The sequence below is a fragment of the Columba livia genome, chromosome 7 (genome assembly GCF_036013475.1).
Source record: "Columba livia isolate bColLiv1 breed racing homer chromosome 7, bColLiv1.pat.W.v2, whole genome shotgun sequence".
Taxonomy (NCBI): Eukaryota; Metazoa; Chordata; class Aves; order Columbiformes; family Columbidae; genus Columba; species Columba livia.
This window is the reverse complement of record NC_088608.1, coordinates 10545336-10572866: the sequence shown is the minus strand read 5'-3', so window position 1 is coordinate 10572866 and position 27531 is coordinate 10545336. Positions and strand designations below refer to the sequence as shown.

At 48.0% G+C, this 27531-nt stretch overlaps 1 protein-coding gene across 2 annotated transcripts in view; it reads right to left on the bottom strand.

Annotated features, from left to right (window-relative positions):
• The window catches only part of ITGB5 (integrin subunit beta 5), a 62001-nt gene extending 34755 nt beyond the window's left edge, over nucleotides 1–27246 (bottom strand). The window contains exons 1-6 of one of the 2 annotated variants that reach the window (XM_065070500.1): nucleotides 26958–27246; nucleotides 22785–22870; nucleotides 14696–14900; nucleotides 10646–10895; nucleotides 6661–6829; nucleotides 683–844 (exon numbers count right to left, since the gene is read on the bottom strand). In XM_065070500.1, the coding sequence (XP_064926572.1) occupies nucleotides 683–844; nucleotides 6661–6829; nucleotides 10646–10895; nucleotides 14696–14900; nucleotides 22785–22870; nucleotides 26958–27063 (978 nt within the window). In that variant the 5' untranslated portion in view covers nucleotides 27064–27246. The remainder of the gene's footprint in view (nucleotides 1–682; nucleotides 845–6660; nucleotides 6830–10645; nucleotides 10896–14695; nucleotides 14901–22784; nucleotides 22871–26957) is intronic. The other variant, XM_005505125.4, reaches the window with a different exon arrangement.
• Nucleotides 27247–27531: the final 285 nt, after the last annotated feature.

Genomic DNA, 27531 nt, shown 5'->3' with positions numbered 1-27531 from the left:
AGCATAGCCTCTGGCCATAACACAGCCATCCAAAAACACCTCCCCTTACAGGGTGACATCCATCCAGGAACAAAAATCATAATTAGTGCTTGTGATCTGCTGAACAAAGCACCATTCTGCAGAAGGGTGTGATAATGAGGTGGCAGGCAAACATTCATCCCAGAAGTTTCCTCCACTGAGTTTAAATGTTTTAGAAAGGATAGTTTGCATATATACTGCTAAGAGCTACATTAGTGTTGTGCTCAAAGGATGTGAATAAGAGGAGCATCCTGTTGTGCTAGCTAGTGTAGCCACATCAGGGTAGACTCCGACTCCCCAGGGAGAAGCTGACAGTCCACTGGACATTATAGAAAAGAGATGACATGTTTATGTTTCCTCTACACTTTGCAGGCAAAATCTGGTGCTCTTCAGGACGCTGAATTAGTTTTGCCTCCCTTGAAATGAGCCCTGAAGGAACTCGCTAAGTTCCTAACTCATTTTTGAGCATCACAGGAGCAATCATTGTGGGGGGATGCCCAATGGGAAGGGCAAATTGTGTTTGCAAATTGCAGGACCAGGTGAAACCATGCTGGTCAGGCATTGCATTTGCTAAAAGCTGATAGAGTTGAGGGTGGGTGGTCTCCAGAGAGGTCCACCCACATCCAAGGTCTCCAAGAGCTGGGTCCTCATGTCCCCCCCTCACCAGCTGGCTGGATGCGCTGTACTCGTTGGCTTCATTGAGGTGGCACTGGCCATCATGGGGCTGCACCAAGCCCCCCAGCTTCCCGTCCAAGGCTATGTGGGGCACATCATCTGTCGTGAAGACCAGCAGGTGAGATGCCTCCTTACGCCAGCCGATCTTCTCCTGGGGGAAAAACAAGCCCTGTGAGACAGTCGGTCAGCCCCTCCCAAGCCCATACTCCACCCCTCACCCTGCACATGGTCCCAGCCACACACCCACCCAGCAGCAGACCCATTATCGCTAATTAGAAGTGTACCATGCTCCTGTCCACCCATCTCTGGCAAGAAAAGAAAATGTCAGGGGCCCGTCTAATGTTTCCCAGCATCTCCCTTCAAGACACTTACTTTAAAAGGCATGAGGAGGTATGTGGACTGTCCACCAGACCTTCTCTACCCAGATCCAAGAATAAGAACTTCAGCTGCTTTTATAGCCAAAGGAGACCTGCCAAATTCCTCCACACACATTTAATCTGACCTTGTTTCCTCAACTCTGTAGAGCAGCCAAGGCAACAGCAAGAGCTGAAATATCTCCACTCAGCGTTTTTGTTACTGCCTGCTCATAAAGGCTGTTTCTGAGCTGGGATGCACCAAATGATGTCTCTGCCCAAGGAAGCTGGCTTTAGTGCACCCATATGCATGTACATGCACTCTGCCCTGGTCGCCCTTCTGCACACATCTTCTGGAAGCAATGGTGCCTCCAAGCCTCCTGCTATTTCATTGTATACCACAAAATGCGCCCTGAACAGCTCAATCCCCCCTGCATCACAGTCCAGAAGAGCTTTGGCAGTGGTTGCTTGCACTAATCCACACACAACTGCCCCACACAGCTCTGCTGTGAGCAACTTCTGTGTATCTAAAAACACATGAATTCCAAGCCATGCTCTAGTGGTCCCTACGAGAGCACTGAGATGTCAAGCACAACACAAGTGCCCTCTGAACCCTCCTTGGTCCTTCACTGCAAGGACCAGACATTATCACCATCTTTGCATGGAGGGAGATGCAGGGACAGATTTTTTCCATGTAAAGGGATGAGATTTAGGTGATAAATGTTTCCTTTCCACAGAGCTTCCCCAGGCTTCTGGCTTTGCATTTGCCCGAGAAGCAGATCTGTTCCTACAACAGCACACTGAAGACGTTTGTTGCAATTTAAGTGGAAGGAAACAGAGAAGCCTAAAGGAAATTTTTTGGACACCACAGCACTGCAGCACACTCCCCTGCGTTCGCTGGCTGCTCCCACTGCCAGCTCATGCCCAGCCAGGTGGGCTGAGGTTCCTCCTGCCAACTATGGCAGAGACCAGAGCCAGAAAGCCCCATCTCCCAGAGCGTCCCCTTAGGCTGGCCAGCCTGCCCCTCTGCCGGCAAAGACACAGCCCCACACCTCCACTGCCCACAAACATTCAGCATCCACCTCCCTACAGTGCCCGACTCAGAGGCCCGAATCACAGCTGCCAGTGCAATTTTCGCCTGTAAATGTGAGTCATAGCCCAGAGCCTGCTGATCATTCCGATAAATATAACTCTTGTTTCAGGGACATTCTTCCAGAGTAGGTTTCTTTTCCTTCCCTATTGCAGAAGTTATATTTTCTTTAATGGTACTTTAAAGACACATGCAACACAAGTAAGGCCATAGGAAGAAGCTTTTGGCAACATACATCCTTTGCCATGTACCAGCACATCACAGTCCAGCTCACTATGCATGAGGCAAGTTTTGGTCTGGGAAGCAGGAGTCATTCCACTGAGATGACCCTACTGAACAAAAGGCAAAATCTTCACACCAAAATGTAATTTCTCAAGAACTCAACCCAAATGCGATTTATGGCTCTAAGAATGCAAGAAGTGGTTATTGGTCTACTCAGCCACCAGACTGAAGCCCATCCAGTTCACTTTCCTTTGCATGTCCAAAGCTGATTTATTTTTAAACAATTGAGGCTAAGAAACTCCTGAAGAGATTAAAAGGATCAATTTGAGTTTCATTTCTTTAGAAATGCGGTATGCATGAAGAAAACTAGCTGCATTCAAGCAGCAGTTATGAAGCCACTTCAGGGATGATGCTTCTGTTCACCTACCTGCTAAGCCCACCTTTAAAGCACAGGCTAAGCACCCTTTTACAGACAAACCTTCCATGTTTCCAACACACACTTTCCCACATAAACAACATCAGAAATGCTTTGGTTGCTCAGTTCAGGAACTCACTTCCAAAAAGAAATGAGCACCCCCAGTGCTGGTGCCAATAACCAGGCACTGAGAGCATTTGATGCCTTGAAGCATCGGACCAGGGTGTCCCGGATGGGGTGGCTGAGCCGGTGCTGATGCCACACCAAACAGGCTGGAGACCTGTGGAAAAAGCACCCAGAGAAGCTGGCACACCAAGGAGCTGCTGCATCTTATGCTTCCTCTGCCAGTGGCTTGCAGGCACTGGAAAATCCAGCTCTTCGGCACGCAGTTTCCACCGCGAAACCCAGAGCAGTGCTATGCTCCCTTTAAAACAAATAACCAAAGAGACTTTCATTTATTTTTACTGGACTGCAATTGTTGAACAAAAAAAAAAAAAAAAACACACTGCACTGATGTCTGCCCCCTCATCTGATTTTTGATCCTCATGGGATATAAAGGATTTTGAAAGCAGAGGTGGGACCTGAAAAAAAGCCAAATGCTGTGGGAAGACGTGCCTCCACAGGGCTGGGCACGCTACAGATCCTGCCCCTACTCCTGCGACCAGCTGCAGTTGCCTCCCGTACCCCAAGAGTTCACCTTCTCCCTCCTTACAGCCAACAGTGACTGGCAAAACTGCCACAGTGGTCGGAGCACAGCCCAGCCCTCCAAATCCTACTGAAAAGGCTGCAAAACCCTGCATCAGTATTCCCAAGCCTTAAATAAATATCTAAATTTATGCTTTGGGTCCTGAGTAAAACGGGTTCAATTACCAAGACATCAACTGCCAGGAGACAACCCTGGATTCATTTATATATCTAAAACCCCACCAGTTTCTCAGGTGCAGAACTTTCTGGAAGCAAGAAGCAGATACAGGTGCAAGACAAGTATGCCATAGAGATTAAAAGCCAAAACCTCCTTCATTTTACATAGCTCTGAAAGGCACCTCAGTGTCTCCCAGATGTCTTGGCCATGTCCCTGTGCCAGTGTCTAGCAAACACTGATCAAAACTGTTTCAAAAGACACTTTATTTTCTAATGCAGCGTTATCTCCTCACTTCATCTTAGTGTATAAGATCTGAAACTTATACATACCACCGCGGCATATGACACTTGCACTTAAGGAATGGCAGAAAACCAAAATACTGCAAATGGAAAATATAATTACAAAACGTTGATTAATATTCCTGGCTAACAATTTTAGCATCAGGATAAAGGCTTATTGTTTCTGGTTCTTTCTTTGCCTCCAGAATAACATTTACTATATCTTCATCTTTCAGAAAGGAGCCAAACCCTGAGCCTGCTTGTTAGTCTGTATTAACTGTACAAACTTTTCCCGCTCCTTGAAAACCAGGCCAAAATATGACTTGAGCATTACAGAGCTCTTAGACAGCTCATGCAGAAGAAATGCCTGATATGAATTACAGTATAAAAATACCTAGTCAACAGAGTAGCTATTGTTTCTGCCACCTCAGTGCTTGAAGGGGAGAAAACCACCCTTGGATACCGTGGCTTGGAAACAGCCAGGCTCTGCCATGACACAACTGGCTCTCCCCAGGATGCTCCCCTTGCTGGGCACAAAGTACTTCATGGCCAACACACTGCATCACCTTGAAGGTGGGAGACTTTCTAAGGTCATAACTGCCCTAATTATTAGGGTTTGAATATGGTAGGGAGGGTGAAAGCTGGAAAAATCTGGATCACGGCAGCAAGTAGCAATGGGGTCCCACAGTATTGATGAGGAAACACACCCCAAGGTATCAGTATGGTGGTCCCCCTGTTCTGGCAGAAAACAGTTCCTGAGTTACTAGAAACTACTGTCTGTGCAGGGTTTAGTCCCCACGATACTTCATTAATCACTGCTGGATGCAAAACACGATTAATTGGAGCAAAAAACATCCTCATCAGGAAGCAGCACCTCGTTGTCACTCCAGACATCCACCACATCCACCCACCTTGATGGTGCCGAGCCCACCACAAGCCACAACCACTGACTGACCTGGGCCATCACTCACCCACCATGAGGGAAATTAATCTCTAAGCTCCCATTTCGGCTATGGGGCTTAGGAGATCAATCAGCTGGCCTGAAATTTTGGCTGCTCTAACTCTGGCTGGGCAGAGCCCTCGCTGCTCATGCCTGTGATCAGCTGCTCCACCTACAGCAAGGGGCTGCCATGGCAGCGCAAGTTACAGTGCAGCTGGTTCTCCTGCCTCATGCTCCAGTCCCATTGAATTTCTTTCCCACACCCTAGCTCTAGCTAATTAATTAACCACCACGGCTGCAGAAATTCCTCTGTCATGACCTGCCACATCATGCCAAGAGCCACGCAAGCACACACAGTCACCTCTGTTCACCCTTCCTAGAGGATGCTCAGTCCGGGATTTAGATGGTGCCAGCACCTAAAGTAATCTTCTGGATTTACAAGAGACCAGGCTGTGCACTCAAGAGCAACAGTCAAAGATTTGTGTCCTTACCAACAGTTTGAAATGGCACAAATGTGCAGGAAATATCTTGCAGGTCTCCTGGCTTCCACCAACACCTACCAAATGAGCTCTTGTGGCACACACCACAGTATTTCTGCACCACAGGGAAATGTTGTCTCATTTTCACAATGATGTGGTAGAAGGGACTGCAAAAAACCATATGGTGGCTGGCATGAGTCATCATCCTGAGATGTCTCTGCTCTGATCATAAGAGCCACCCTCCAACACTGAGAAGCACTTTATGCCCAGACGAGTGTTGGGAGCAGCACTGTAGTTGTGCCAAAAATAACATCCATGCCAGGCTGGGAGAGCGAAGCAGTCTGCTGGGTTGTATCAGATCCAACAGGGCAGGTTCAGCCCTGCCAAGGGCATGAAGCATAAATGAAGCCAACCCAGGCGAGGGAAGATCTGGTTTCCCATAAGCCTGCATCACATCACTCCTGCAGACAATGCTTATCTCCCAGCTCCCAAAATCCAGACCCAGAAGAAAACACACCCAAGCAAAAGGACTATGCAAGGCTGGAGCAAACAAAAAACAAACTCTATGTGAAGAGGCTAAAAAGCACCCGGAGCCATCCCTGGTGAGAGGGAAAGCTCAGCCACGTGGCAGAAGAGAGCAAACACTTCCATCCCTGACTCACAAAGGGATATGGAGCAATCCACTTGCTTGTTCCAGAAAGATCTTCAAGTAAAGATCTCCAAAAACCCTAAGGATGTGGCTAACAAGGCACCAAGCTAATGAACTCTGTCTTTAATTACTGCTAACAGCTCCAGGTTTGCTGACAGAGGAGAGCAGGCTATCAGCGCCCAGATGTGGGATCATCCAGCCCCATGCACAAAAGGGGCAGGGACAAGCTGTAGGAACCAGCTCCAACTCTCGACTTGGACCAACTGCTGCAAAACGTGTTTGACACACACTTAAGAAACACAAAGATCCGATGCATGATGCTGCTGCACACAAGTGCACATGAATCTTACAGGATTTTGAACCAGGTGCTAAGGGATTAGCACCTACAAGTCTGACCATGGGATGAAATCTCAGCCCTAAACTTGCATTTGCAAAAGCTCTGCTTTTACCCCTTTACACTAGAGAAAATGTTAACCTTTTTTCTTTGTCTGTTCATGTACAAAAGCACATGAAAATAATAGCCTCTACGTTTCAAGGCATTTTTCATGGTTTCTGCAAGAAAAGTGTAGTAGTTACTTGCAAGAAATGGCATACCGAAGCTTTACCTGGTCCACAAACAGAGCAGAAGGAATCTCCTCCTTTGCTTTGCTTTAAAACCCCAGAAATCAGAGCGACTCACCTTGCACACAGCAGCCTGCAAAATCGCATCAAAACCGCCCTCAGGAGCATCTCGGTTGCGGGAAACCTTCTGTTTCTGAACTTCTTCATTGAAACGGTCAACTTTATCCGTTAGGGACAAGAGGTGGCGGAAGCCAAAGGACGGGACACAGCTGGGGAACAGCTTGTAACTGCAGGAGGAACAGAGGAGTGGTCAGCTGGGAGGAACCTCAGCAGCAGCCACGAACTGCAGAAGCTCCCAGCTCTGCCAGGTTGGTCTCCAAACTTCTGTTCAGAGGGACAAAATATTTCCACAAGGCTTCATGTTTGGACACTTTGATTTCTGGCTATTTATCCACAAAACCCTTCAGTAGTGCCCATATTTTTTTGTTTCCCTACAGGGGCTTTGAGTAGCTGAAGCTTTCAGAGATATCACCAGGACTTACTCTCTGTGTAAGGACTGGAGACACCAAGTACCAGCCCACCCTGGGTCATGCAGCTCTGCAGTTTTCAGCAATCATAAAGTGTTTTTCACACTGGGAATCTGCAGTGCAGATGCAACCCACAGTGATGCAGAGGGTGTGTTTTGGCAGAGCCACCCTCCCCAGCAGGCTGGGAGGGTGTGCAATCCATGTCCCATGCCTGCAGAACCAGTGAGCTGGTGCCAAAGAGCACCACACAGGAGCATCACTGCTGAGAGCTGCTTTTCCCCTATTTTTCAATATGCACTTTCGCTCTGTCATCCATTTTTTTTGGCAGTATGTGCCACCCTGCACCCACTGCATGTCACCGGGCACCTGGCAATTGCCAAACATGACGTGCATTAATAACTAACACCAACTCATGCATCCTCCCACTTGCCCTGCAAGCCAGTGAGCAAACACCATCTCTGCTTTCCAGAGCTCTGCTGGAGCAGAAAGGGAGGAGTGGCACCCTAAGGCAGAGAAAAGCCTGGCAGGCTACTAGGATAACTTCTTTTTCCATGCAAAACCATGAGGAGGCAGGTTCCGTGCTTACTGCACGACTGGGATCGCTCAGCAGAGCAGGTCCTGCCACATGGGAAATCAGTGAGACCCTGCAAGGGAGAGAGATGACGGGAAGGCTTAAGAAGAAAATGTATTCTAAAACGAGTTGGGCTGGCACTACTTCACTCTTATCTTCAAAGATAAGAACAGAGAACAATTAAAAGCCTCTGCTGACACATGACCTGCTATGGTTGTAAGAGGTTTTTTACACAAAACAGTATTTAAGATTTACTGGGAACTCAAATCCCTCACAAGATACCCCTGAGCAGGGATTTCCACACACACAGCCATGCACACACCCAACTGAGGGGCAGGACGTGCTGCCCCGGCCCCAAGCTGGCAATTAGAGTCATCCCTTGTGATTAGCCCCATGTTCAGACCTGCATCCTGCTCCTGCCCAGGGCCAAGGCAAAGAGCGTGCAATGTCTGAAACCTCTGCGCTGCAGTCTCAGCACCCATATGATACATCAGGATGCTCGCTTTGCCAGAGCCTTGGTGCAGAAAGCATACACTGACACACTAAAGAGTCCCATCTCCCATGAAGATTTATAATTTAATCCTTTTTTGTTTGTTTTACACTCTGGGTTTGCTGGCAACAGCTGCAGGCAGCAGCAGGACAGACGGTGGATATCTGAGTGACTATGCACCCAGCACTAAGGGTGGGTTATCTCAGGCTGTAACCTCCACAAGTCCTATCACAGATAGATGGGCAATTAGGCTCTCAGTCAAACCCTCTGTCTTCCTTATCTTTTTAAATTTAGTGTTTGTTTCCTTCAAATTATCTCTCTCAAATGACACTGTGGCTGCGAGAGGCCACATTCTGGCTCCTCAGGAGGTCCCAGCCAGAATGCTGAGCCAGGAGCAGAGGCAAGCAGTGAACTGGGGTGAGATGGAGGTGGCACAAGGGATTCCAGCCAGACCCCACATAAAAACAGGGCTGCACCCCACCCAGACCTGCAGGATAGCCATCACTGCAAGAAGGAGGAGAAGAGAGCCTGTATCAGGGGCAAAAAACACCCACCACAGCTTATGTTTACTTGCAGCTTTCCTAAATGCGAGCAGGCCACTGGACAAAGTCTGCTTTGACACTAGAAAACGCTGCAAACAAACCCACACGTGACAACCCACCTCACTGCACATCAGGGATCCCCTTGGCAGCAGCGACAGCCTACTGGTATGGCAGGCAGGGGAAGGTGATACTGCTGGAGAACAGGGAGCCAGCACCCCTGGTTTGGATGAAGAGGAGACATACGGCAACTGGAAGGGAGTGCCCACCAATTCAGCTGCCTTGGGCAACCCTTCATAAATGGTTTCCCAAGAGCATGTTGGCTTAATGTAACTCAAACAGAAAAGCAACCAACTAGGTAAAACCAAAAGGACATGAAGATAGCCTGATCAAGGTGGGAGAAGCTGAGGTGACAGCTCTGGATGCCCTTAATGAAAGGGCATTGGCAGTTTCAGGCATGTCTTGCTGTCCAGCTCCACCCTTTCTTCCTCTCCCACTCCTCCCTCCCCTCCTGCATGTTTCACTCTGCAAAAGCCATGTCAGTTCAATTAAATCACACACCAGACACACAAAGTTTCCAAGATTTCCCCAGCTGGAGCAAACCTTGTCCCCAGCCCACAAATAACATGAGCAGGTGATGGAGACTGAGGCCAACAGACAACTGAGAGCATCTCTCTGAGGCTATGACAGATTTCTGGGAGAAAGAGCTATGAAGAGCATGGTGTATGGTGCCATGGTGGCAGAGTTAGCTCCCTCGCTCCGTCAGCATGGCCACTTTTGGCTGTGCTTCATGGCCAAAGCACGAGTTTTCAGTGTTCAAATCCATTTGACCTTCCTCTTTGGACAGAACCGGCGAAACAAGAACACATATAATTTTGTCTGGTCAACGGTCAATGTGCAATGAGATGCCAGTTGCTTGGTCAATGCTGAAAGCTGGCCTAGAAACTCAAAGCTGATGCAAGCCCTCTTTAATCTGCCTCTCATACGGAAAACTTAAAGGATGCACACTCACAGAGTTTGGCATCCATTTCTGCATTGATCTTGCAATGTAAGTATCCACAAACATCTCAAATAAAAGTGTTAATCTTACTGCCCTTACACGACTAGAAAGCACCCCAATGATGGACGAGGTGAAGATGGGGACCACAAAGGTGTCAACAGTGACATTCTCCCAGGAGGGCACTTGCTGCTGTATCCATCCTTTTGTGCCAACATTTAAATGCATCCGAGCCTTGGTACCCTCCATAACATCCAGTTTCACTCTGGCATAATCCCCAATACACAGGATTCAATCCCAACTCCAGTGGTTAAAAGGCAAATGAAAAGGCTCTAGCAAAAACACTAACACAAGAAAAAAAAAATCAAATGCTCTGATATCACCACAAAGCAAACCACACAATCTGTGTCTTTTGCAACTGTTAGTTTGCTTCCCTTCCACAGCAATCAAGATGAAAAAAAACTGCCTGACATCTTCAAAACACTTTACAAGAAGTCACTAATCAGTACCACAGGCTGTCACAAATCTCACTTCCCCCAAACACTTCTCTTGGGAAGGACTTATATTGCCTTGGTCTCCTTATCTGCAAAATGGAGACAAAGAACTTAATTGATTTACTCAAGGTCCAACTATGACTCAGAGCTAGGATCAGAAATCAGGAATTTCTGGCTCTTGCTCCTTTTTCTTAAAGCCTGTAAAAAAGCCTGCTATGCCTGCATCGTCTTCAGGTACTTAAAAATAGTTTCAGCCTCCTGATACAGCAGTTTCCCATCTCTAGATGCAGAGATTTCCCAACAGCCACTGGAAAATTGGAAATTCTGCCCCAGAGCATCACAGTGACAGCTATGGCTAATCAGCATTCCTGAAAGTTGGGGCTTAAGTGTGCTTCATTATTTAAAGCAAGAATGGGAAGAGAAGACTGCGACCAGGCTCTGTGCAAACACAGGGCTTGTCCCTTCAGTGTACACCTACCACTTACCCAATGCAGGGATTGTTTTGGTATCTTGGTGCCGTATAGGAGAAAGGAGAAATATTTTTGTCCACGAAAGAGCCAAATCCCAGACGGAAATTGCTAGTGAGTTTTCGCATCTCTTCAGCCAGCTTGGTCCCCAGATTGCGAATATTATCCAGGTCATCGTTCATGGACAGGGAGAGATCCATCAGGTAGTAGAGGTCCACAGGATAGTCCTCCACTTGCCGAACCTGAACACGGAAGGAGGTCCGGTCACCTGTAGACACACAAGAGTTGAGAGCAGTGAAAAGGAAACTCCTTGCACACAGATTATCCAGACCACAGACATTGTTTTCCTGCCATGCAGAGACAGATCACTTCCAAAGAAGAGGGTGAGGAGAATAAGATTTACCCTTAGGAGACTAAGAGGAAAGTAGGTAATGAGTTTGGGTCCTCTTAAGCTCTGTAACATACTGGCTGGCAAGAAAGACACTGTATCTATAGAGTGCATGTTTATTTTATTTTGAAGATATGGGAAAGGGTCTTTCCATCTCAGCTGAGAGAACATCTAAGGGAAGACACATGTAAAATGCTACTTCCCTGGACTGTGTACAGTCCAGGAGGATTTTCCTAGAAAGCTGGAAATAAAAGCAAGCAGAATTAACCTAAAGTGGATGTTTCATAGACAACTGGAAGAGGGAACCTGCACATGCTTACTTGGGTATGTTCTCAATGCAAACCAGAAGAGATCTAAGAAGTCCTGCACAAAAGAGAGAAGGAAGTGGAGCAGTAGAAGGAAGAGGGTCAGGAGAAAACAGCCACAGTGAGATGAATGTGAGATGTCCTCTGAGCTGTGCAGGGAAGTCAAGTCAAAGCAGACACAGAAGAAATGACTTTGAAAAAGACATCTCCCCGAAAAAAGAGCTGTGCCACCAAGATGCTGGAGAAAGCAAGGCAAAAGGGAAGTGAACTGGAAAAGGAAGGTTGTTAGGGTCACCCAAAGAAGCACCAAGACAGAGATGAAGCTTCCTGAGGCGATGACCACAAGGGAAGGAACTGACAGGGCTGAGTCACAGGCTGCACAAATGTGAAGAAGAGGAAAACCTTTCTTCTGATCTTCCCCTTTGACAAACTGCTTTCACCAGAGATGCCCTCCAGAAGGGGTACCTAGGAGAGGAGGCCACCACCAGCACTGCCCACGCCTCAAAAAAGGTGAAGTGGCTTCAAAGTGAAATCAAGTTTGCACCAGATGGACCTTGGTGGAAGTAGAGAGGAGGTGGCAAATGTTGGCATTCCTGAGAGGGGTGTCTAAATGGAAACTCAGACTCCAGCACCCTCAAACCCCAGGCTGGTTTGGAGACCCTGTGTCCCCAGCTGCCACATCAGCTCCTTTTCTAGCTCAGTGTGGTCTCAGACCCAGGGACTCAGATCCTCTCTAGACCAAGCTTCCCCTCCTGCCCACCTCTCCCAGCTCTTCACAGCTGAGGCTGAACTTCAGGCACTGGCAGGTTCTGCAAAACACTCGTGGCTTCCCCTCTTCTTACCCAGAAATGAAACATTTTTTAGTATTATGAAAACATTTCCTGAACCATTTTATTGTTCTCATTGTTCGCAGCAGCACAGCTGCTCCCACTTACTGCCTGCCCAACAACATGCAGCAACAGCATCTCCATCCCAAAACTGACGTGCTCATGAGACATGGCACGAAGGGCTTTGCAGCCCAGCAGGCGGGAGCCCTGTGTGATACCTGAGGTCACGCTGCACCGAACTGCACACAGGGACAAAAACCCTCCCTAGCTCCACGTGTGTAGATGTAAGTGCAGAAGAATTTATTATTCTCTGTGCACAGAATTACTCCCACACTTCTAGGGATAACCCAGCCCCCTTCTTCCCCACACACCATCACCACCATCCTCTCCTTAGGGCTCTTACCAAAACATTTTAAAACTCAAAACTGAATTCAGAAATGTGTCTTAGATACCACCACACTGAGGCAGTGCAGAAAACAGAAAAACTGATTTTGGCCCATTTACAAACACAAACTCGACAATCACGCTTATCCACCAAAACCTCTTCTTTCTGCGTTGTGAGGCTTGATGGACAATACAACTTGAATCAATTCATTTTTTTAATTCCTTCTACACTCTTAAAATTTTTCTTCTAACCATGACACTCTACCTTATAGCTGGACACAAGATTAAAAAGCGATATTATAAATACTAAATATGAAGGACATCAATTTAAAGCCTTTGGAAACAAGCTCTAGGCATGGAGATTTGGGGATGTGACTTCTGCCATGGGACAATTAAATCAAATTGCCTGGGTGGGAATGGCAAACAATTGACAATTCACTCCCTTCTGCTTCTGCTTAGCCATCCAAGAATAAAAGATCACCATTGCCACAGCCTGCCATGTGAATTAATCTTTGAAATAGTACACCCTTCATGCCCAAAATTAAATCAACATTGTCTCCTTTTTGTCTTGGGTTCACAGGGTGAAACACATTCTCAAGCTCAAGGATTAATGGATAATTTAAACTGGGGATGTTAATACAAGGGTTTAGGAAGTCATTAGCCCTAAGATGGAGTGCCGCCCAGCATCAAATAGAGAGCAAAAATGGGAGATGCTATTGCAAAAATCCAGGTATGTCCTTTCTCCTGCAATGACTCCAATGACAGGTACACAGGGAGGGGAGCTCCCTGGCTAAAAAGCATCTGACAGCAAGACCCCAGGAAGGCACGGGGAGAGCGACACCCACACATGGCTGCAGAGCTGAGTGGTGGCATCACTCTGGCTGGCAAAACTGCTGGGGACTGGGAAAGGGGAATTTGCTGAGCACAGGGCACTGGGCATGAAGGAGGGACCGCGGGAGTTGAGATGTGGAAGCTGAGCCAGCCCTTTCTGGCAGGAATTGTGTCGAGAAACAGGAATAATAACAACTCCCTTTTTTGTGTGGGAGCAAACTTCTTTCATCAGCAACATTCGGTTGCAGAAGCCCTGCATCTAGACATCCGTCCAGTGGTGATTACCCTCAGGTATCTGCTTTTAAGGCTTTGAAGCAAAACTTATTTACGTTTGAGGGTCTGACTGATGACAGCAGTCATACTGCTGAGGAAGAGTTAATTAAAATACATTGTGACATCCATCGCATAGAATTAAAACAAAAAATCCTGCAGCAACTGGTAGGCTTGGAAGAGTGCTGGTCATGTGAGCACCCCCACAAACTCCTGTTTTTCTTTGGCAAAACAACATATTTCATTTTTTTCTGTACGCTCATGAGAGCTGTCAGAAAACTATAAACCTTGGAAACCCACACCAATTGCTTATAATGAATCAAGCTTTTATATTTGCTTCTTAAGTTTGTAATAAAGAGCTTTTTTTCCTCCCTTCAGAAATATCAGCTGCCAAATTTTTGCAAGAATTCTGAACCCACAGTAAAGCCTCCCCCCACCATGCAAAAACTTTTGATAACAAGCATGCTTGCATGCCTCAGTCTAGCCCTTCCTTTCTAATTTTTAATTAAAAGATTGAAGAAAAGTGATGGCTCAGGGGAATGGAACAGGGATCTGGCCACAGTCCAAGATCTGAATCACAAATTCAAATCTCCATCTTCGGCCTTGATCCCACGTTTCTTTTGCATACTGACAGAAAACAGATATGTGGGGTTTTTTTCCAACTTATAGAAAGAGCTGTCTCAGTTTAGAGTCAAGCACTGTCAGCTTGCTGGAGGATCCAAACTTACTTTAACTCCTTTCACCCAGTGATTACATTTCTAAGTCAAGCAGGTTCCTTTTAGGTACATGCAAAGCTTAAGACTAGTACTGACAAGAGTTTCGGGTGGGATTTGATTGACTTTGCACAACAGCAGTGTCTTCTCATTAAGAACATACACATCAACCTCAAGCCTGTTCGTGGTGTACCACTGAAGTACACGGGCTCTGGAAGGGGCCAGCAGCCACCTTCTTTAGTGGGCTGCAAGGTCATGGGCTGCATTACGCTCTGGGCACATCCCGGCCACCCTTTCTCACCCCCAGCAAGCACACCCCAGCATACGGCTCAGAGCCACTGGGGACTCACCAGGACGAAGATTCAAGGCGACCTTCTGAGGTGTGATCTGCGTGACATCCAGATGGGTCTGGTCAGAGCCCTTGCTGCTCAGAGGGACGTTCTCCACCACACTGATGCTGCTGCTGGGGTTTTCAATGGCTCCAGCACAACCATTTGCAATCAGGTTCTGCAGGAAGTCGCATCGTGACGTGATGGACTTTGTGCTGCCAAACTCCTGGGGGTGAAGAGCGGACAAAAGGGAAAGGGAGGCAGAAGCAATCAATCAATCCCACAGCAGGAGCTTTGTTTTGACGTGCTGGTATCTGTACCAAATAGGAGATGACAAGGAGAAGCTGGCGTCATTTGTGGTGGCTGTAGTCAAAAGCAGCCTCCACTGAGCCTTGAGCCTGTCAAAGGGATCTATCAAAAAAGAAATCCTGCAGGGGTTTGGAAATTGAATTTGCTCTCAGACCACCACAGCAGAAAGCTAAACCTGGCTTTTCACCCCAGCCACAGCAGCAGCACTTGCTCCCAGCCCTGTGAAGGCATGGCAAAGTGTGTGGTTTGCTGCCTGAACAGCCAGTTGCCATCTCTTTGAGGAAAAAGGTGAGAAGCTGTCAATTTTTGCACATGCATTGCTTTGAAGGAGCTTTGCAAAAGAGAAAAGAGGGGACAAAGAGATGGCATTGTGGGAAGCAGGATGAACCCACCAACCCAGAAAGCCAAGCCAGGATGTGAAGCTGCAGACTGAAGCTGGGTGGCTCCAGGGACCTGCACCCTCAAGCCCTGGGCGAGACACTACATGTCCCCATGACAGCACCTCAAGTCCCCCCTGCCCCTCACACAACTGCATTGTGGGCATTGGTGTGACGCCAACACCGGGAATAAAACTGACCACAGCAAGCAGCCCCTGAGGCAGAGCACAGATAGAGCAGGTTGACGTGGGCAGGCTGTCCCGGGCTTTGCTGGAGAATAAAGGAGGTGGGAGAACCCTCATGGGGGCTGGTCAGAAGGCAGTCCCGGCCGGCTGCGGGCAGCTGGGCGCAGGCAGCCGCTGGGTCCCAAAGGATGGGCTGCCTTGGCAGGGACCATCCCAGTGCCCGTCCCCAGAGCTCCAGCCCTCACTGCCAGCCCCGCGCCTGGCACACAATGCAGCCTTGTGCAGGGCGGCGCTCAGGGACAACGGGCTGCACAATGCGGCCTTTTGCAAAGACCCCATTTGTTAAAATGTCTTTTTTTTTTTTTGCCAAAAGGGCCAAAGGGAGCGAGTCACATGCCTAAAACTTATTGAATTTTCAACAGCCAATTCCTACTTATTTCTGCACTGTAACAATAGAGACAACCATCTTCTGCTTTGGGGCAGATGGACTAAAATGACATTAAATAATGCAGAGAAGATGCTCACAGTCCCTCCTTCAGTGGCACAGCCAAAAATCAGCATGGGGCTGAATAAACGCCAATTTTTGCTGATGCTCCAGCATGGCAGAGGATGAGGAAGACATTGAGGAGGGAGAGGTTGCTCGACAGATCTTCCCCTCACACCCCACAGGGTGTTCCAGGGGTGCCTTGAGGACAACTGCAGCCCTGAGGACACAGACAGAGGCACTCTGCTGCATTTTCTCACTACAAGGTCCCAATGCTATTTGAAAAATGCGAGATCTGCATTCCAGCATCCAACAGTGCAGTCCAGCCAAGGAGACAGCACGTCGGATGGATATGAACACGAATTCATTGGAACGTGTCATGTAAACATATGAACTTCCAAGAAAGGAGGACTGGGACTATTTAAATCATCTCCCAGCATGACAAAATAAAAATCAGAATCCTTCTCAAAATGGAAAACAATGCCCAGCCTTTCAGAGCAGGACGTTTAAGGCAGACCTTGGAGAAAAGTTTCTCTCAGATGTGGTTTGATTTAAAGTCAGAGGAAAGCCGATGAGGTCCAGGAGCTCTCCCAGGCTGGTCTGCCCAGCAGCAGGATATCCACAGGAAGATGTTCTCCTGCTGTCCCCATGCCTGGACCATGACTCCTGCTGAGCACCTCTGTCAGCTCATTTCTGCTGCCACCTATTAGAAAGGAGAGTCTGGTTGTGCAAAAAGCAACACAAACAGCACCTGGAGTGCAGCCGGGAACCTTTAGTATTCCCTAGGAAGGAGAGAAGTAACCAAATCGGATGATACTTAGAGCTGCTCGTGCAACTACAGCCTTTATCAGGCATGTCCAATCCTCCCTGGGGTCTGCTCCAAAGCCTCTTGATGTGAACAGAAAGACTCAACTTCAAAGGGCTTTGAATTAGGGCTTAATTTTCCGGCTGGGGCTGGGGTAGCAGGAGAGCCAGGAGGGGCGGGTAGCCCTGGGGGAGGAGGATGGCGACTTCCTCTCCCAGCTGCTTCTCTTTAGCAGCTGAGCTCGTACCACCACGACAGACAGCTCTGGTTCTGTTTATACTGATGTTCATCATCCCAGCGAGGGGCGTACAGGAAAGCAGCATCCACACGCTGAGGATGAGACAGCACTGGCACAAGGGGTGAGGAACACACTCATGTGGGACCTGCCAGGCATGTGCAAGCCTGTCCATTTGCACAGCAGTGAGAAACATTTACTGCTGTAATGTGGTTTTTTGCAGCCTCTGTGACTGAAGTTCTCCAGTGGAAGCCCAGGAGGTCAGGAGAAAACCCCTGCATGAGTCCCGCAGGAGCTGCACAAGGCTCTCAGGTCAGCAGCACCTCTGCACAGGTCCCTTTTGTTCAACCCCATTATTTTCTCTTAAACTTTCTTCTAAAGTGGGCCCAGAGGACTTTACAGGCTAAGAGGGTTGGGGTTGTTCAGCCTGGAGAAGATAAGGCTCCAGGGAGACCTTATTAGACCTTATTGCAGCCCTTCCGTATACAAAAGGAGCCTATAAGAAAGATGGAGACAGACTTTTTAGAAGGGCATGTTATGACAGGACAAGGGGTAATGGTTTTAAATTAAAGGAGGGGAGATTCAGGCTGGACATGAGGAAGAAATGAGGGTGTTGAAACACTGGCCCAGGTTGTCCAGAGAGGTGGTTGTTGTCCTGGAAACATTCAAGACCAGGCTGGACAGGGCTCTGAGCAACCTGATCGGGGTGAAGATGTCCCTGCTCATGGCAGGTGGGTTGGACTAGCTGACCTTTGCAGGTCCCTTCCAACCCAATCTGTTCTTTGATTCTATGATTCTATGACTTCCCACAGAACAAGATGCATCTCAAATGAAGTCCAGGCCCTTTCTTGTTTGGTGAAATGCTGCATTACCTGGGGTGAAAGAAAATAATGCTCAGGTGTGCAAATGCCCCAGGGATGGGGGTGCAGTGCAGCACCCGGGGGCTGCAGGACTGATCTCTACTTCTGCTTTGGTTTCAAAGCCCGGCAGGGTGACACTGAGCAGGGAAAGGACAGTGGCATCAGGAAAGCCCCATCAATGGCCACAGTACCCTGTATTGCACCCACAGGTCAAAACCCAAAGCCAAAACTGTGGCTACCATGAACCATCAAACTCAAGTGAAAAGTTTTCTGTGACAGAGAAAAATCAAGACTCCTGGAGACTAAATTAAAGGAAAAAGGCATGAGAACATTTGAGGAGTAAAGAACACAGGTCCAAATAATTCATGAGCAACCAAGCAAAAGGCAGCCCCACACCAGCTCACATAAGGCACAAATTCAAACCCCAGCTCCCCCTGACCAGAGGTCACCTCACAGTCAGTTAAGCAATTCCGTGTGCCCAAATACCTTGCGACCATTTGCCTCCATCCCCACTTCAGAGAGAAAGGCGGCAGGTACCCCATAGCAAGCAGGGACCACCCCAAGCATGGCTTGGTGATACAGAAGCATTGCTTTGGGAAGGTCCCCCCACATCCCCATCAGCAGGACAAGGCTGGCTCCTCACAGCCCCAGGGGCACTTTGCGGCCCGGCCTCTGCATTCACAAGCTTACAAAAGCAAACGGACACAAGCAGCCCCGAGTGAATGGAGAAAACAATGTGACAATGACATGTTCATCAGTTTGACAGTTTTAAGACAAATTGCTTGGTTCATGCCATAAAAATGGAGAATAGCACTAACTGCCTAACTGACTATATCTAACTCCTGACTAGGCATGTTCCTACCATTTCCTGCTTAAATCAATCCTGTTGTGCATTAATTCAGTCTGAACTATTCCTGCTTTATCCATTTTAAAAAATTGTCATGTCTCCTCTGGGAACATCCTTGATTTTCCCTCCTCATTCTGCAGGCATGTATTCCTGAGATGGGAGAGGATGGGGTACAACCAACCTGCTGGAAAATAGATAAATGCATACACATAGGTAATGCATGGCTGAACACATGTACACACAACCTACACACACCTAAGAAACACACTGGTATGCTGCTCCCCAAAATGTCAGGCAGAAGAAAACAGCAACATATTGACATTTTTTTCCCCCCATACTGGTACTCCCAGATGCTCTTTTGGAGAGGATCCCCCCTTCAATCACTCCAGGTAGGTTTATCTTGAAAAACAAACCCCACCTGGAGCTCAGAGGACAGCACTGAAGCCACTTGCAGAGCTCTCTGCTCTCCCCAGCAAGCCCGACAAGCCCCACCAAGCCCGGGCGACTTGATGCCACTGCAAAAATCCAACAAGCATCCTCATCTCCCACACATGAAGACCAGGCTGCCACAAAGATCACAGCAGCCCCACGGGCCAGCAGGCAGCTTCCAGACAGAGTCTTTCATGAGCAACATGTTAGCAATTTCTAGTCATCTCCAGCTTCTTCCGGACCTTGCGGGAGAGGCTGATGAATCTCCTCAGATTGCAGCATGGATGGAAAGGCTGCAGCACTCTCCGTCAAAAAAGGGTCACATATGTCCCCCAGACAGTCTTGTTTCAAGGCATGCTCAGGAGATGGTTAAGGCCACACATTTATACCACCTCTTTTAAGTGCCATTTGAACGGATCACCTCATTTATGTCCTGCTGTTCAAGGTATTCTTCCATGAGCCAACAGAATCCATGTCTGCTTCCAAATTTCCAACAGCCCAAAGACTTGTGGTTAACTCAGCAGCCCCTGGGGGCTCTGGGGCTGCCGGATACCAGAAGCTGCTATCATCAACTCATCCATCTCGGATGGAAGCAGAGATGCCAAACACAAGCAGAAGTGAACAGAGGATGATTCCAGCTGAGGGGATGTGATGCATCCTGTACTAACAGGTTGGGAGGTATAGTCATAAATTTATAGCATCTTGACTGCTCTGCTGTGAGCATCTATCCATACACACATTCTTACCCTCACAATTCAAGGCACTGTAAATACAAGGAACATTATCCCAGTTGGAAAACCATCGGGATAGGGTTCCTTGTATCCCCAAAATTGCTTTCACTCACTCCCAGCCCCTAGTTGCAGTTTATGAGCACTAGAGGCTCTCTGTTCCTCTATGGTCGTTCAGAGCCTGGATCCAGGAGCACAAGGGGACGTGGAGGAGAATGCAACAGTGCAGGAGGCTGCATGAAGCGTGACCCTCTCTCGGAAACAGGATGGCTTTCCTGCCCAAACTGCTCCTCTCCCCCAGCCGAGGGGTCCCTCTCAGTATCGGCGCTGCCGGGCACCCAGGGGGATAAAGAACAGATGGGTATGATGGGCCCACCAAGTGACGTTACTCCCCAAAGTAAGGATAATTATAGATAAGGTGTATATACACAGGAAGATACACTAATATATGTAATATATTTTGTGTATATATATTATAGACATCTCTACACTTCCTGTATATATAACACATATAAACATATTATAAATATATAATTATATATAGAATTATATTATGTATATTTATAGACTTCTACTATATATACTTCCTGAAAAAAATATCAATTGTTGCCTACAAATATGACAACAGCTGACCCAATTTGCACCCAAACCTCTTAAGTAAATGCAAAGGAAGCAGAAAATACACACTAATCAGCTAATCGTGTTTCTGCCACAGCATAACTAGCATCTGTATAAACTGCTTTAATATCTTAGCCCTGGTACTTAGCAGCAGAGCTATAGGATTTGACTGGCATATACACACCCAGGCAACATACATAGCAAGTGACAGCTAATGCAAATAGCTAAGGAAAATGGATTAAAAGCAATTTAATAAGCGTACCTGACCAGGCTGTGGCAGAGGGAAGGGAAATACTGTGGTGAAATGACTATGCAAAGAAAGCGGATATTAAGAGTTTATAGGATTACTTGAAAACTTTTGAAGTCAAAAACCTCTAGTATCTTTTGCAATCCTATTACCTCACCTGATGATCTCAGTTAAAGAGAAATAATTAGAGTTTCAAATAGCAAATTATTTTAAAAAAAAAGAAAAAGAAAAAGAAAAAGAAAAAAAAATTAGAATAAGAAGTCACTAAGTTTTAGCATGCAGCATGTAATGGGGACAGCAGCTTTTAAACACATAGCTCTTGGCACTAAGCACCTTGAGGCACATTTTTAAATAGCCGCTGTTCACTAAAGGTCAGGAAGTATTACAGCACTTCCCTGTAAACAGCCGGCTTCCTTCTTGGCCCCTCCATTCCATTTAGGAATATTTTTTTTCTTGGTAACTCTCTCGTTTGCAAGATAAGGGTCAGGCTGCCAGCCCCATGAGCTGCCATACAATCTGTGGTCACAGCGACCACCAGATAAACATTTCCACTGGCAGCATTTTGCAAAAAGTTGTCTTTAGATGCCAAAAAAAAAAAAAAAAAAGGCAAGCTATTGAAGCTATTGGGTACCCATAGATTAATAGCCAGTGTTCCTGGATCCAATCTCACCACCGCAGATTAGCTGGCTGGAAGAGAAGCTCTTACAGCTGTTTACAAGATGTCTCAAAGCGAGATCTATTGCTTTACCCTTTCCCTTCTGCACACCATTCTCCTTGCTGGGGGAAAAAAAAAAAGCAAACCATGAAAGCTATGATGCTGTCAGGTAGCACATTAGTAGCATTAGGGAGTTCCTCTTGGAGAGCTGCGACTGTGCCTACAACCAAGTGGAAACCTAATAAAATAGAGCTGGAGAGCCAGAGGCCAGGGTACCTCCCAAGACCCAGGCAAACCATGGGGCTTCAGATCCCCCTCACCCCATCCTTATCTCCATCCCCATCTTCATCCCCATCCCCTATCCTGAGGCAGGAGGAGGGACAGGAGCAGCAGAGGGACACACAGGCAGCACCCCCATCCTCAGCCCTGCATTGCCAGCTATGGTGAGGTGAAGTGTGTGCTCACAGCATGCCTCCCCCAAAAGAACGATCTGGATGGCCATAAGGAAAAAAGGTTGGCAGGGAACAGGAGAGCATCGCTCCTGGCCATGCCTGTCATGAAGCTGAAGATCATGCACTGCTCTGGGGTTTCTCACAGCCCAAAGCTGTTCCTGACACAGCAGCTATGCCTGCAAACAGGGTCTTTCCACACGCCTGTAAACATCCGTGTTTCTCCTACTAATGAATAGTCCTTAGGAAGCAGGAAAGGATATTTGGAATTTCTTACAAACCAAAAGGTCAAATTAAATTATGGGCAAGGAGCTTCAGCACCCAACAGAAGGATGCATTTTCACCCCAAAGCACGCAGTTAAGCTCTGTAACTCATCACCACAGCACAATGAGGATGCCAGAGACATGGGTTTGCTCCTAAAACAACACAATAGATTCAGAGAGGAGAATCATCTTTGTTATAGACAAAGAGCCTGTGCTATGCCAGGCCATGCAGCAAGAGACATGTAGCGAGACACCAGCTGGGGGCTTGGGGCTTTTTAGGGAGAGAGCTTTCAAGCAAGGCTCCCTGCAACACAGAGCCCATGCAGGGACCCTGCACCCACCAAAAACAAGAAGGTAATTGAAGGGACAGAAGGACTGAAGGAACACTGCTGCTCTGTTGAGGATGCACAGGGGCCAGCAGGGTCAAAGACTTATTTCCTACAGTGACAAAGAGCTGAAGAGTCACATACACCCAAAATACGCTCGGCATGAGAATGCCCACTGCCCTCACCCATTCCTTCTGGCACAGGAGGGTGTCAGGAACAGGCAAGGGGGGAGGAATAGCTCCCTTTCTGCATTACAAAAAACATGCAAGACAAACGAAGTCTGCCCACATACCTCCTTGGAGCACCAGGCACACTTGGGATGGATGAGGAGACACTCTTCGCAGGACGTGGCGCTTCCACTCGTGCACAGATTGAGACCTTCAGCAAGAGAGAAAAAACAGAGAGTGGAGTGGGCTGAGCAGTTACTCCACTCCAGAAAACTGTTCAGGGGTCTTCTGAGATATTCTTAATGATAAACACATTGTAAGTTCAAACTGTCAAGAGCAAGGAATCTCTTGGGAGCTTAAAAGGCTGGAGAAGGAATAAACATTTCTTCATTGTAAGTAGTTCTGTTCTTTTCCTTCAAGAAAAACAAAAAGGACAGAAACAAGTTTGTAGGAGCCTAGAATAACCAAAATACAACTCTGGTGATTTTTCTTCCCTCTTTTTCAGTAGTTTCTGGTTAATGAAAGAGTTCATCTATTTATCTTCCCAATAAAATACTCCCATCAATGTGGACAGAATGCAATAGCTGTTCGATTAGCCTGAAATATGAGAGTGACTGTCCAAAATGCCCCAAGATGCCAATTTTTAAACTCAAACTAGGCACATCTTCTCTATTTTTCCAGCTGAATATATGGAGGGTCCCTCCCCAAAATTTTCACCTAAAGCAGCCTTGGAAGACACTCGTCTCTCCCTTCCACACAGGTGATCTCCACAGTGGACTCCTGTTATAGTAAATAACTTTTAATTTATGACAGGAGCCATTTCCACAGGATATCCAGGTTAAGCCGGACAGGGTGTTTGCACTGGGGCACATCCAAGGCTGGCCGGGCTGGAAGACACCGCTCAGCAACCGAGGGCTCTCCCTGCCCGTGATGCTGGCAGGGGCTCTGCGTCCACTGAGGCAGCAGTGACACTGGCAGCAGCGATGCTCTTTGCTCCTGGATCGCTGGTGTCCAGCATCACAAGGCGTACCAAACGAGTTTCACTTGTACAATCTACAATTTGGGCTTTAGGTTTCAAAAAATAAAGTGGAATCACACAAGTGAAGCTGAAAGAAACATCAGTGGTATCAGCTGTGAATGCAGCAGCTTGTTTAAGCATGCCTGTGGCTATCAATGTGCCCTTCCACTCCACTGATGCCCCAGCTCCCCAGGGTGAAGCTATTAACTTTTAGTGTCAATAACTGATTAAAAAAAAGTCTTCAACCGAGGATTCAGCACAGAGGCTGCACACTCCAAACAAAATGCCTCAGGCTCAAAGTCCAAGTCCACTATTTTTTCCAACCTAAATGTCAATAAAAGTATTGTCAGGCCTCTATTTTCAGCCACTTGCATCTGCAGATGCCATTGCACCACACTGCTGCTGGGTGTAAACTGCCGATGGCACAGACTTGCTGATGGTTGCTGAAGCACCAGACAGAGTTTTTTCCTTTCCCAAGAATTTCCTGCCCCAAGAGCTTTGGAAAAGGGATTTTTGCTGTGTCCCAACTGAATATTGCACCAAAAAACTAAAAGCGGTGGTTGCCTGGGTCGCTCCCATACAGGGATGGGCTGTGAGCGCAGGAAGCAGTGAATTAAGTTGGACAGCTGGAGGAGAACTTAGCATGCCCTAGAGTAAAAGCAAAAAGAGGATAAGTAGGTCCTGTCAGTAATTCTCCATCATCGCCGAGGCATGACCGTGTCAGAACCCTGCCCTGCCGCGTCTCTGCTGCCCGCAAGGTAGTTAACTTGAACCCGGGAGCGCCAAGCCCTGGACTTTCTCTATGGCCCCCATTCAGAGAGGCTGCTTGGGCTCATTCATACTGAACAAGAGCCTTCTTAGGGTGTTGTGTTCTTTTTGCTTTTGCTGGCTGTTACCACAACCCAAGCATTTCATTCCTTGTTCACATTCTGAAGTTATACTCCAGCTCCTGGACATTGCAAGAGCTCAAAAACATATATGTAAAATAAAGTAAAAACATAACTTGTTTGACTGACTTATAATTTGCACAGAGATTAATGCTTGTTTTTGCAGACCCTACAATACAGCTGAAAACTTTTCCTCAAGAGCCACTGCTCTGGCAGCAGTGTGCTGGAAAACACAGCAAAAGTAATGGGCTTTATAAAGCAAAGACTCACGTTTGTACCCTGGCTCCCCAGCCCTGGCTCTCCCACAGCTTCACTCGCCTATCTGCATGGAAATAGGATAATATTTACCTCCCTTTCTGACTGCTGGATTTTTGAGAGTTTATTTAGTAATGGTGATATCTGAATAAAAACCAAAGTCTCCTCCTTCTGCCGGGTGCCATGACCAAAGCAGCCCACACTCCTGTGGCCGGCCACGGGGTGACATTCCTCCTGGTGGTGGCTTTTGAAGTTTCCAAGTATGCTTTTCTTTCCACTCTGGAGCAAAACCAAACCATTTCCAGCATTGTTGTGAAAACAGAGCTTTATGAAGCCCTCTGATTTTGGACTGAAACCTGAGCTTTTTGAGTTGGATTTTCCAGATGCAAGGCTTTGCTGTGCTTGATTCAGTGCAGTCATTCCTGAATTGGGCAAAGGAAGGACCTGAAGATGCATGTGCTAGTCCAGAAGATGCTTATGCTAGTCCAGAAGACGCTCATGCTAGTCCAGATCCTTCCAGATGCTGGGGTAAGTCACCAGAAAAGGCTGGAAGAAACTCAGTTTGCTCCTTGATTCTGATATATTTAATGAAGCTACACTTAAACTTTGATTAAACATCTTATAATGGTGAAATTTCCATGCAGGTTTTAGTTGGCATTACTCTAGAGGAAAATCACCCACCCACCTTGGACCACTGAGCTCCACACCCTCACACTGACTCCTAAGCCTTGCACCCTATTTCGTTTTGCAGAGCAGTGTCCAGCAGGCATGAAGAGCACCTCCAAACATCATTCTTCCTGTTGGCTGAGCCACCAGAGAGCCCAAAAAAGCAGAGGAAGACAGTGCATCCCACTAGACAGCTGAGATTTTAATGCATCAAACTGTTGATGCAGAGCAAGATAGGAAACTCTCATGAAAGGTGCTCAACAAATTTACTCATAAAGATGCTCTGGGCAATCAGACTTCGTTTTAAACCTGTTCTGCAAGAAAACCTAGTTTGGGCAGCTCCCCAAAGTGAGATTAATGTACTGGCTTGCTTGAGGGAAGGAAAAAAAAAAAAAGCAAACTTATGTACTTTAGCCTTTATTCTGCTAAGGGTGAAAACAGATCATTTTATTTATGCTTACAATAAGCACTCTAACAGTCTCTTCACTGAGATGGTCTACTGCATTATCAAATCATCAATTCCAAGGATCAGACTCTCGATATAAATAAATAAATAAGCGAAGAAAACCTCTTCAGAGGTTTTGCAGTTGCGTGCCACACCACTTTGTAAGATGAGCCTCTTGTTAAGACAACTCATTAAAACATTAAGCACTGAGAGTAAGTACCGGAATGGTGGACTCAGGCATTTTGTGGGCTCCCTTTATACAAAAAGTTTCCCTGAATGCTTGAAGAGGAGAGAAAACACATTTCCAGCAGTACTAGAGCAGACTCACAAACTGCACAGCAGTCTCCGAGTACATCCAGGAGAGCATCCCTGCTGGGGACAAGGACCACTCCCTGGGCACAAAGCTTATGTGGGGGAACGACATAAGGTGAGAGCGTAGAAATGGGTCACTAGCAGAGCAAATGCTTGTGGCTTAATGCTGCTGCAAATCAATTAATACACATTGCTGAGACAAACATGCCAGGGAAGTTCTTTTCCCTTAATAGAGGTGGTTATAGCTGACTCCATTAAAGTATATGTATACAAGCGAGATGTGTATACACAGCAGTTCCACGCTTTGCAATGCGACGGTGTAAGATCCTGCACGGCAAAGCCCAGGGATGCGCTCCATGCCCAGTGCGGGGGAGGGGGACACCCCGGATTCGGAGCCCAGCGCGGCTGGGGACATCCCGGGACTGGCGGGGAAGCGCAGGGAGACCCGGCACCGGCCGCATCCGGGCCGAGGGGGGGCAGCGAACCGCGTCCCGTCGGCACGGGTTCTGGAGTGGGAACGGGCGCAGCGACAAAATCCAGCACGGGGCGCCGGTGGGGAGATGGGAGCGGGTCTGGAGCAGCCGGAAAGTAGGGGGAGAGAGAAGGAAAAATGTAAATCGTAACAAAAGTACACCGAAGTGGGTTTGGGGGATAATCCGCCTTCCGGGGCGGTGTTTGCGGGGCCCGGAGCGGCGGGGAACGGAGCGGCCCTTACCTCTGCCGGGCTGCAGCGGGGCGGCCAGGAGGAGGAGGCGGAGGAGGAGGAGCGGGGGGGGCCGGCGGGCGGCGGCGGGGGCCGGCAGCCCCCCTCGGCGGGGCATGGTGCGGGCGGCCGGGGCGGCCGGGCAGCCCTTCCCGGCCGGGCCCTCCCCGCCGCCTTTTGTGCAGCCGCGGCGGCGGCGGCGGAGGAGGAGGCGGGGGCGGCGCCGCGGAGCTGCGCGGGGGCGGCGGGAGCTGAGCTCCCAGCTCCGCGGCGGGACGGGCGTGCGTGTCCGTGTGTCGGTATGTCTGTCCGTCCCGCTCCCGAGGGTGCGCTGCCACCTCCCCGCCCCGCCGCGCAGGGAGGCGTAACCCCGTCTCGGCGGGCGCGGAGCGGGCGCAGGCGGGCACACGTGTGGATGAGCGTGCACAGGGACACGGACACACACACAGACTGCATCTGCACACACAGGCACACGGGTACATGAACGCCCGTGTTTGCATGCCCACGTGTGTTATCATAGTATAGTTCGTGTTGGAAGGGACCTTCAAAGCTCATCTAGTCCAACACCCCTGCCATGAGCAGGGAC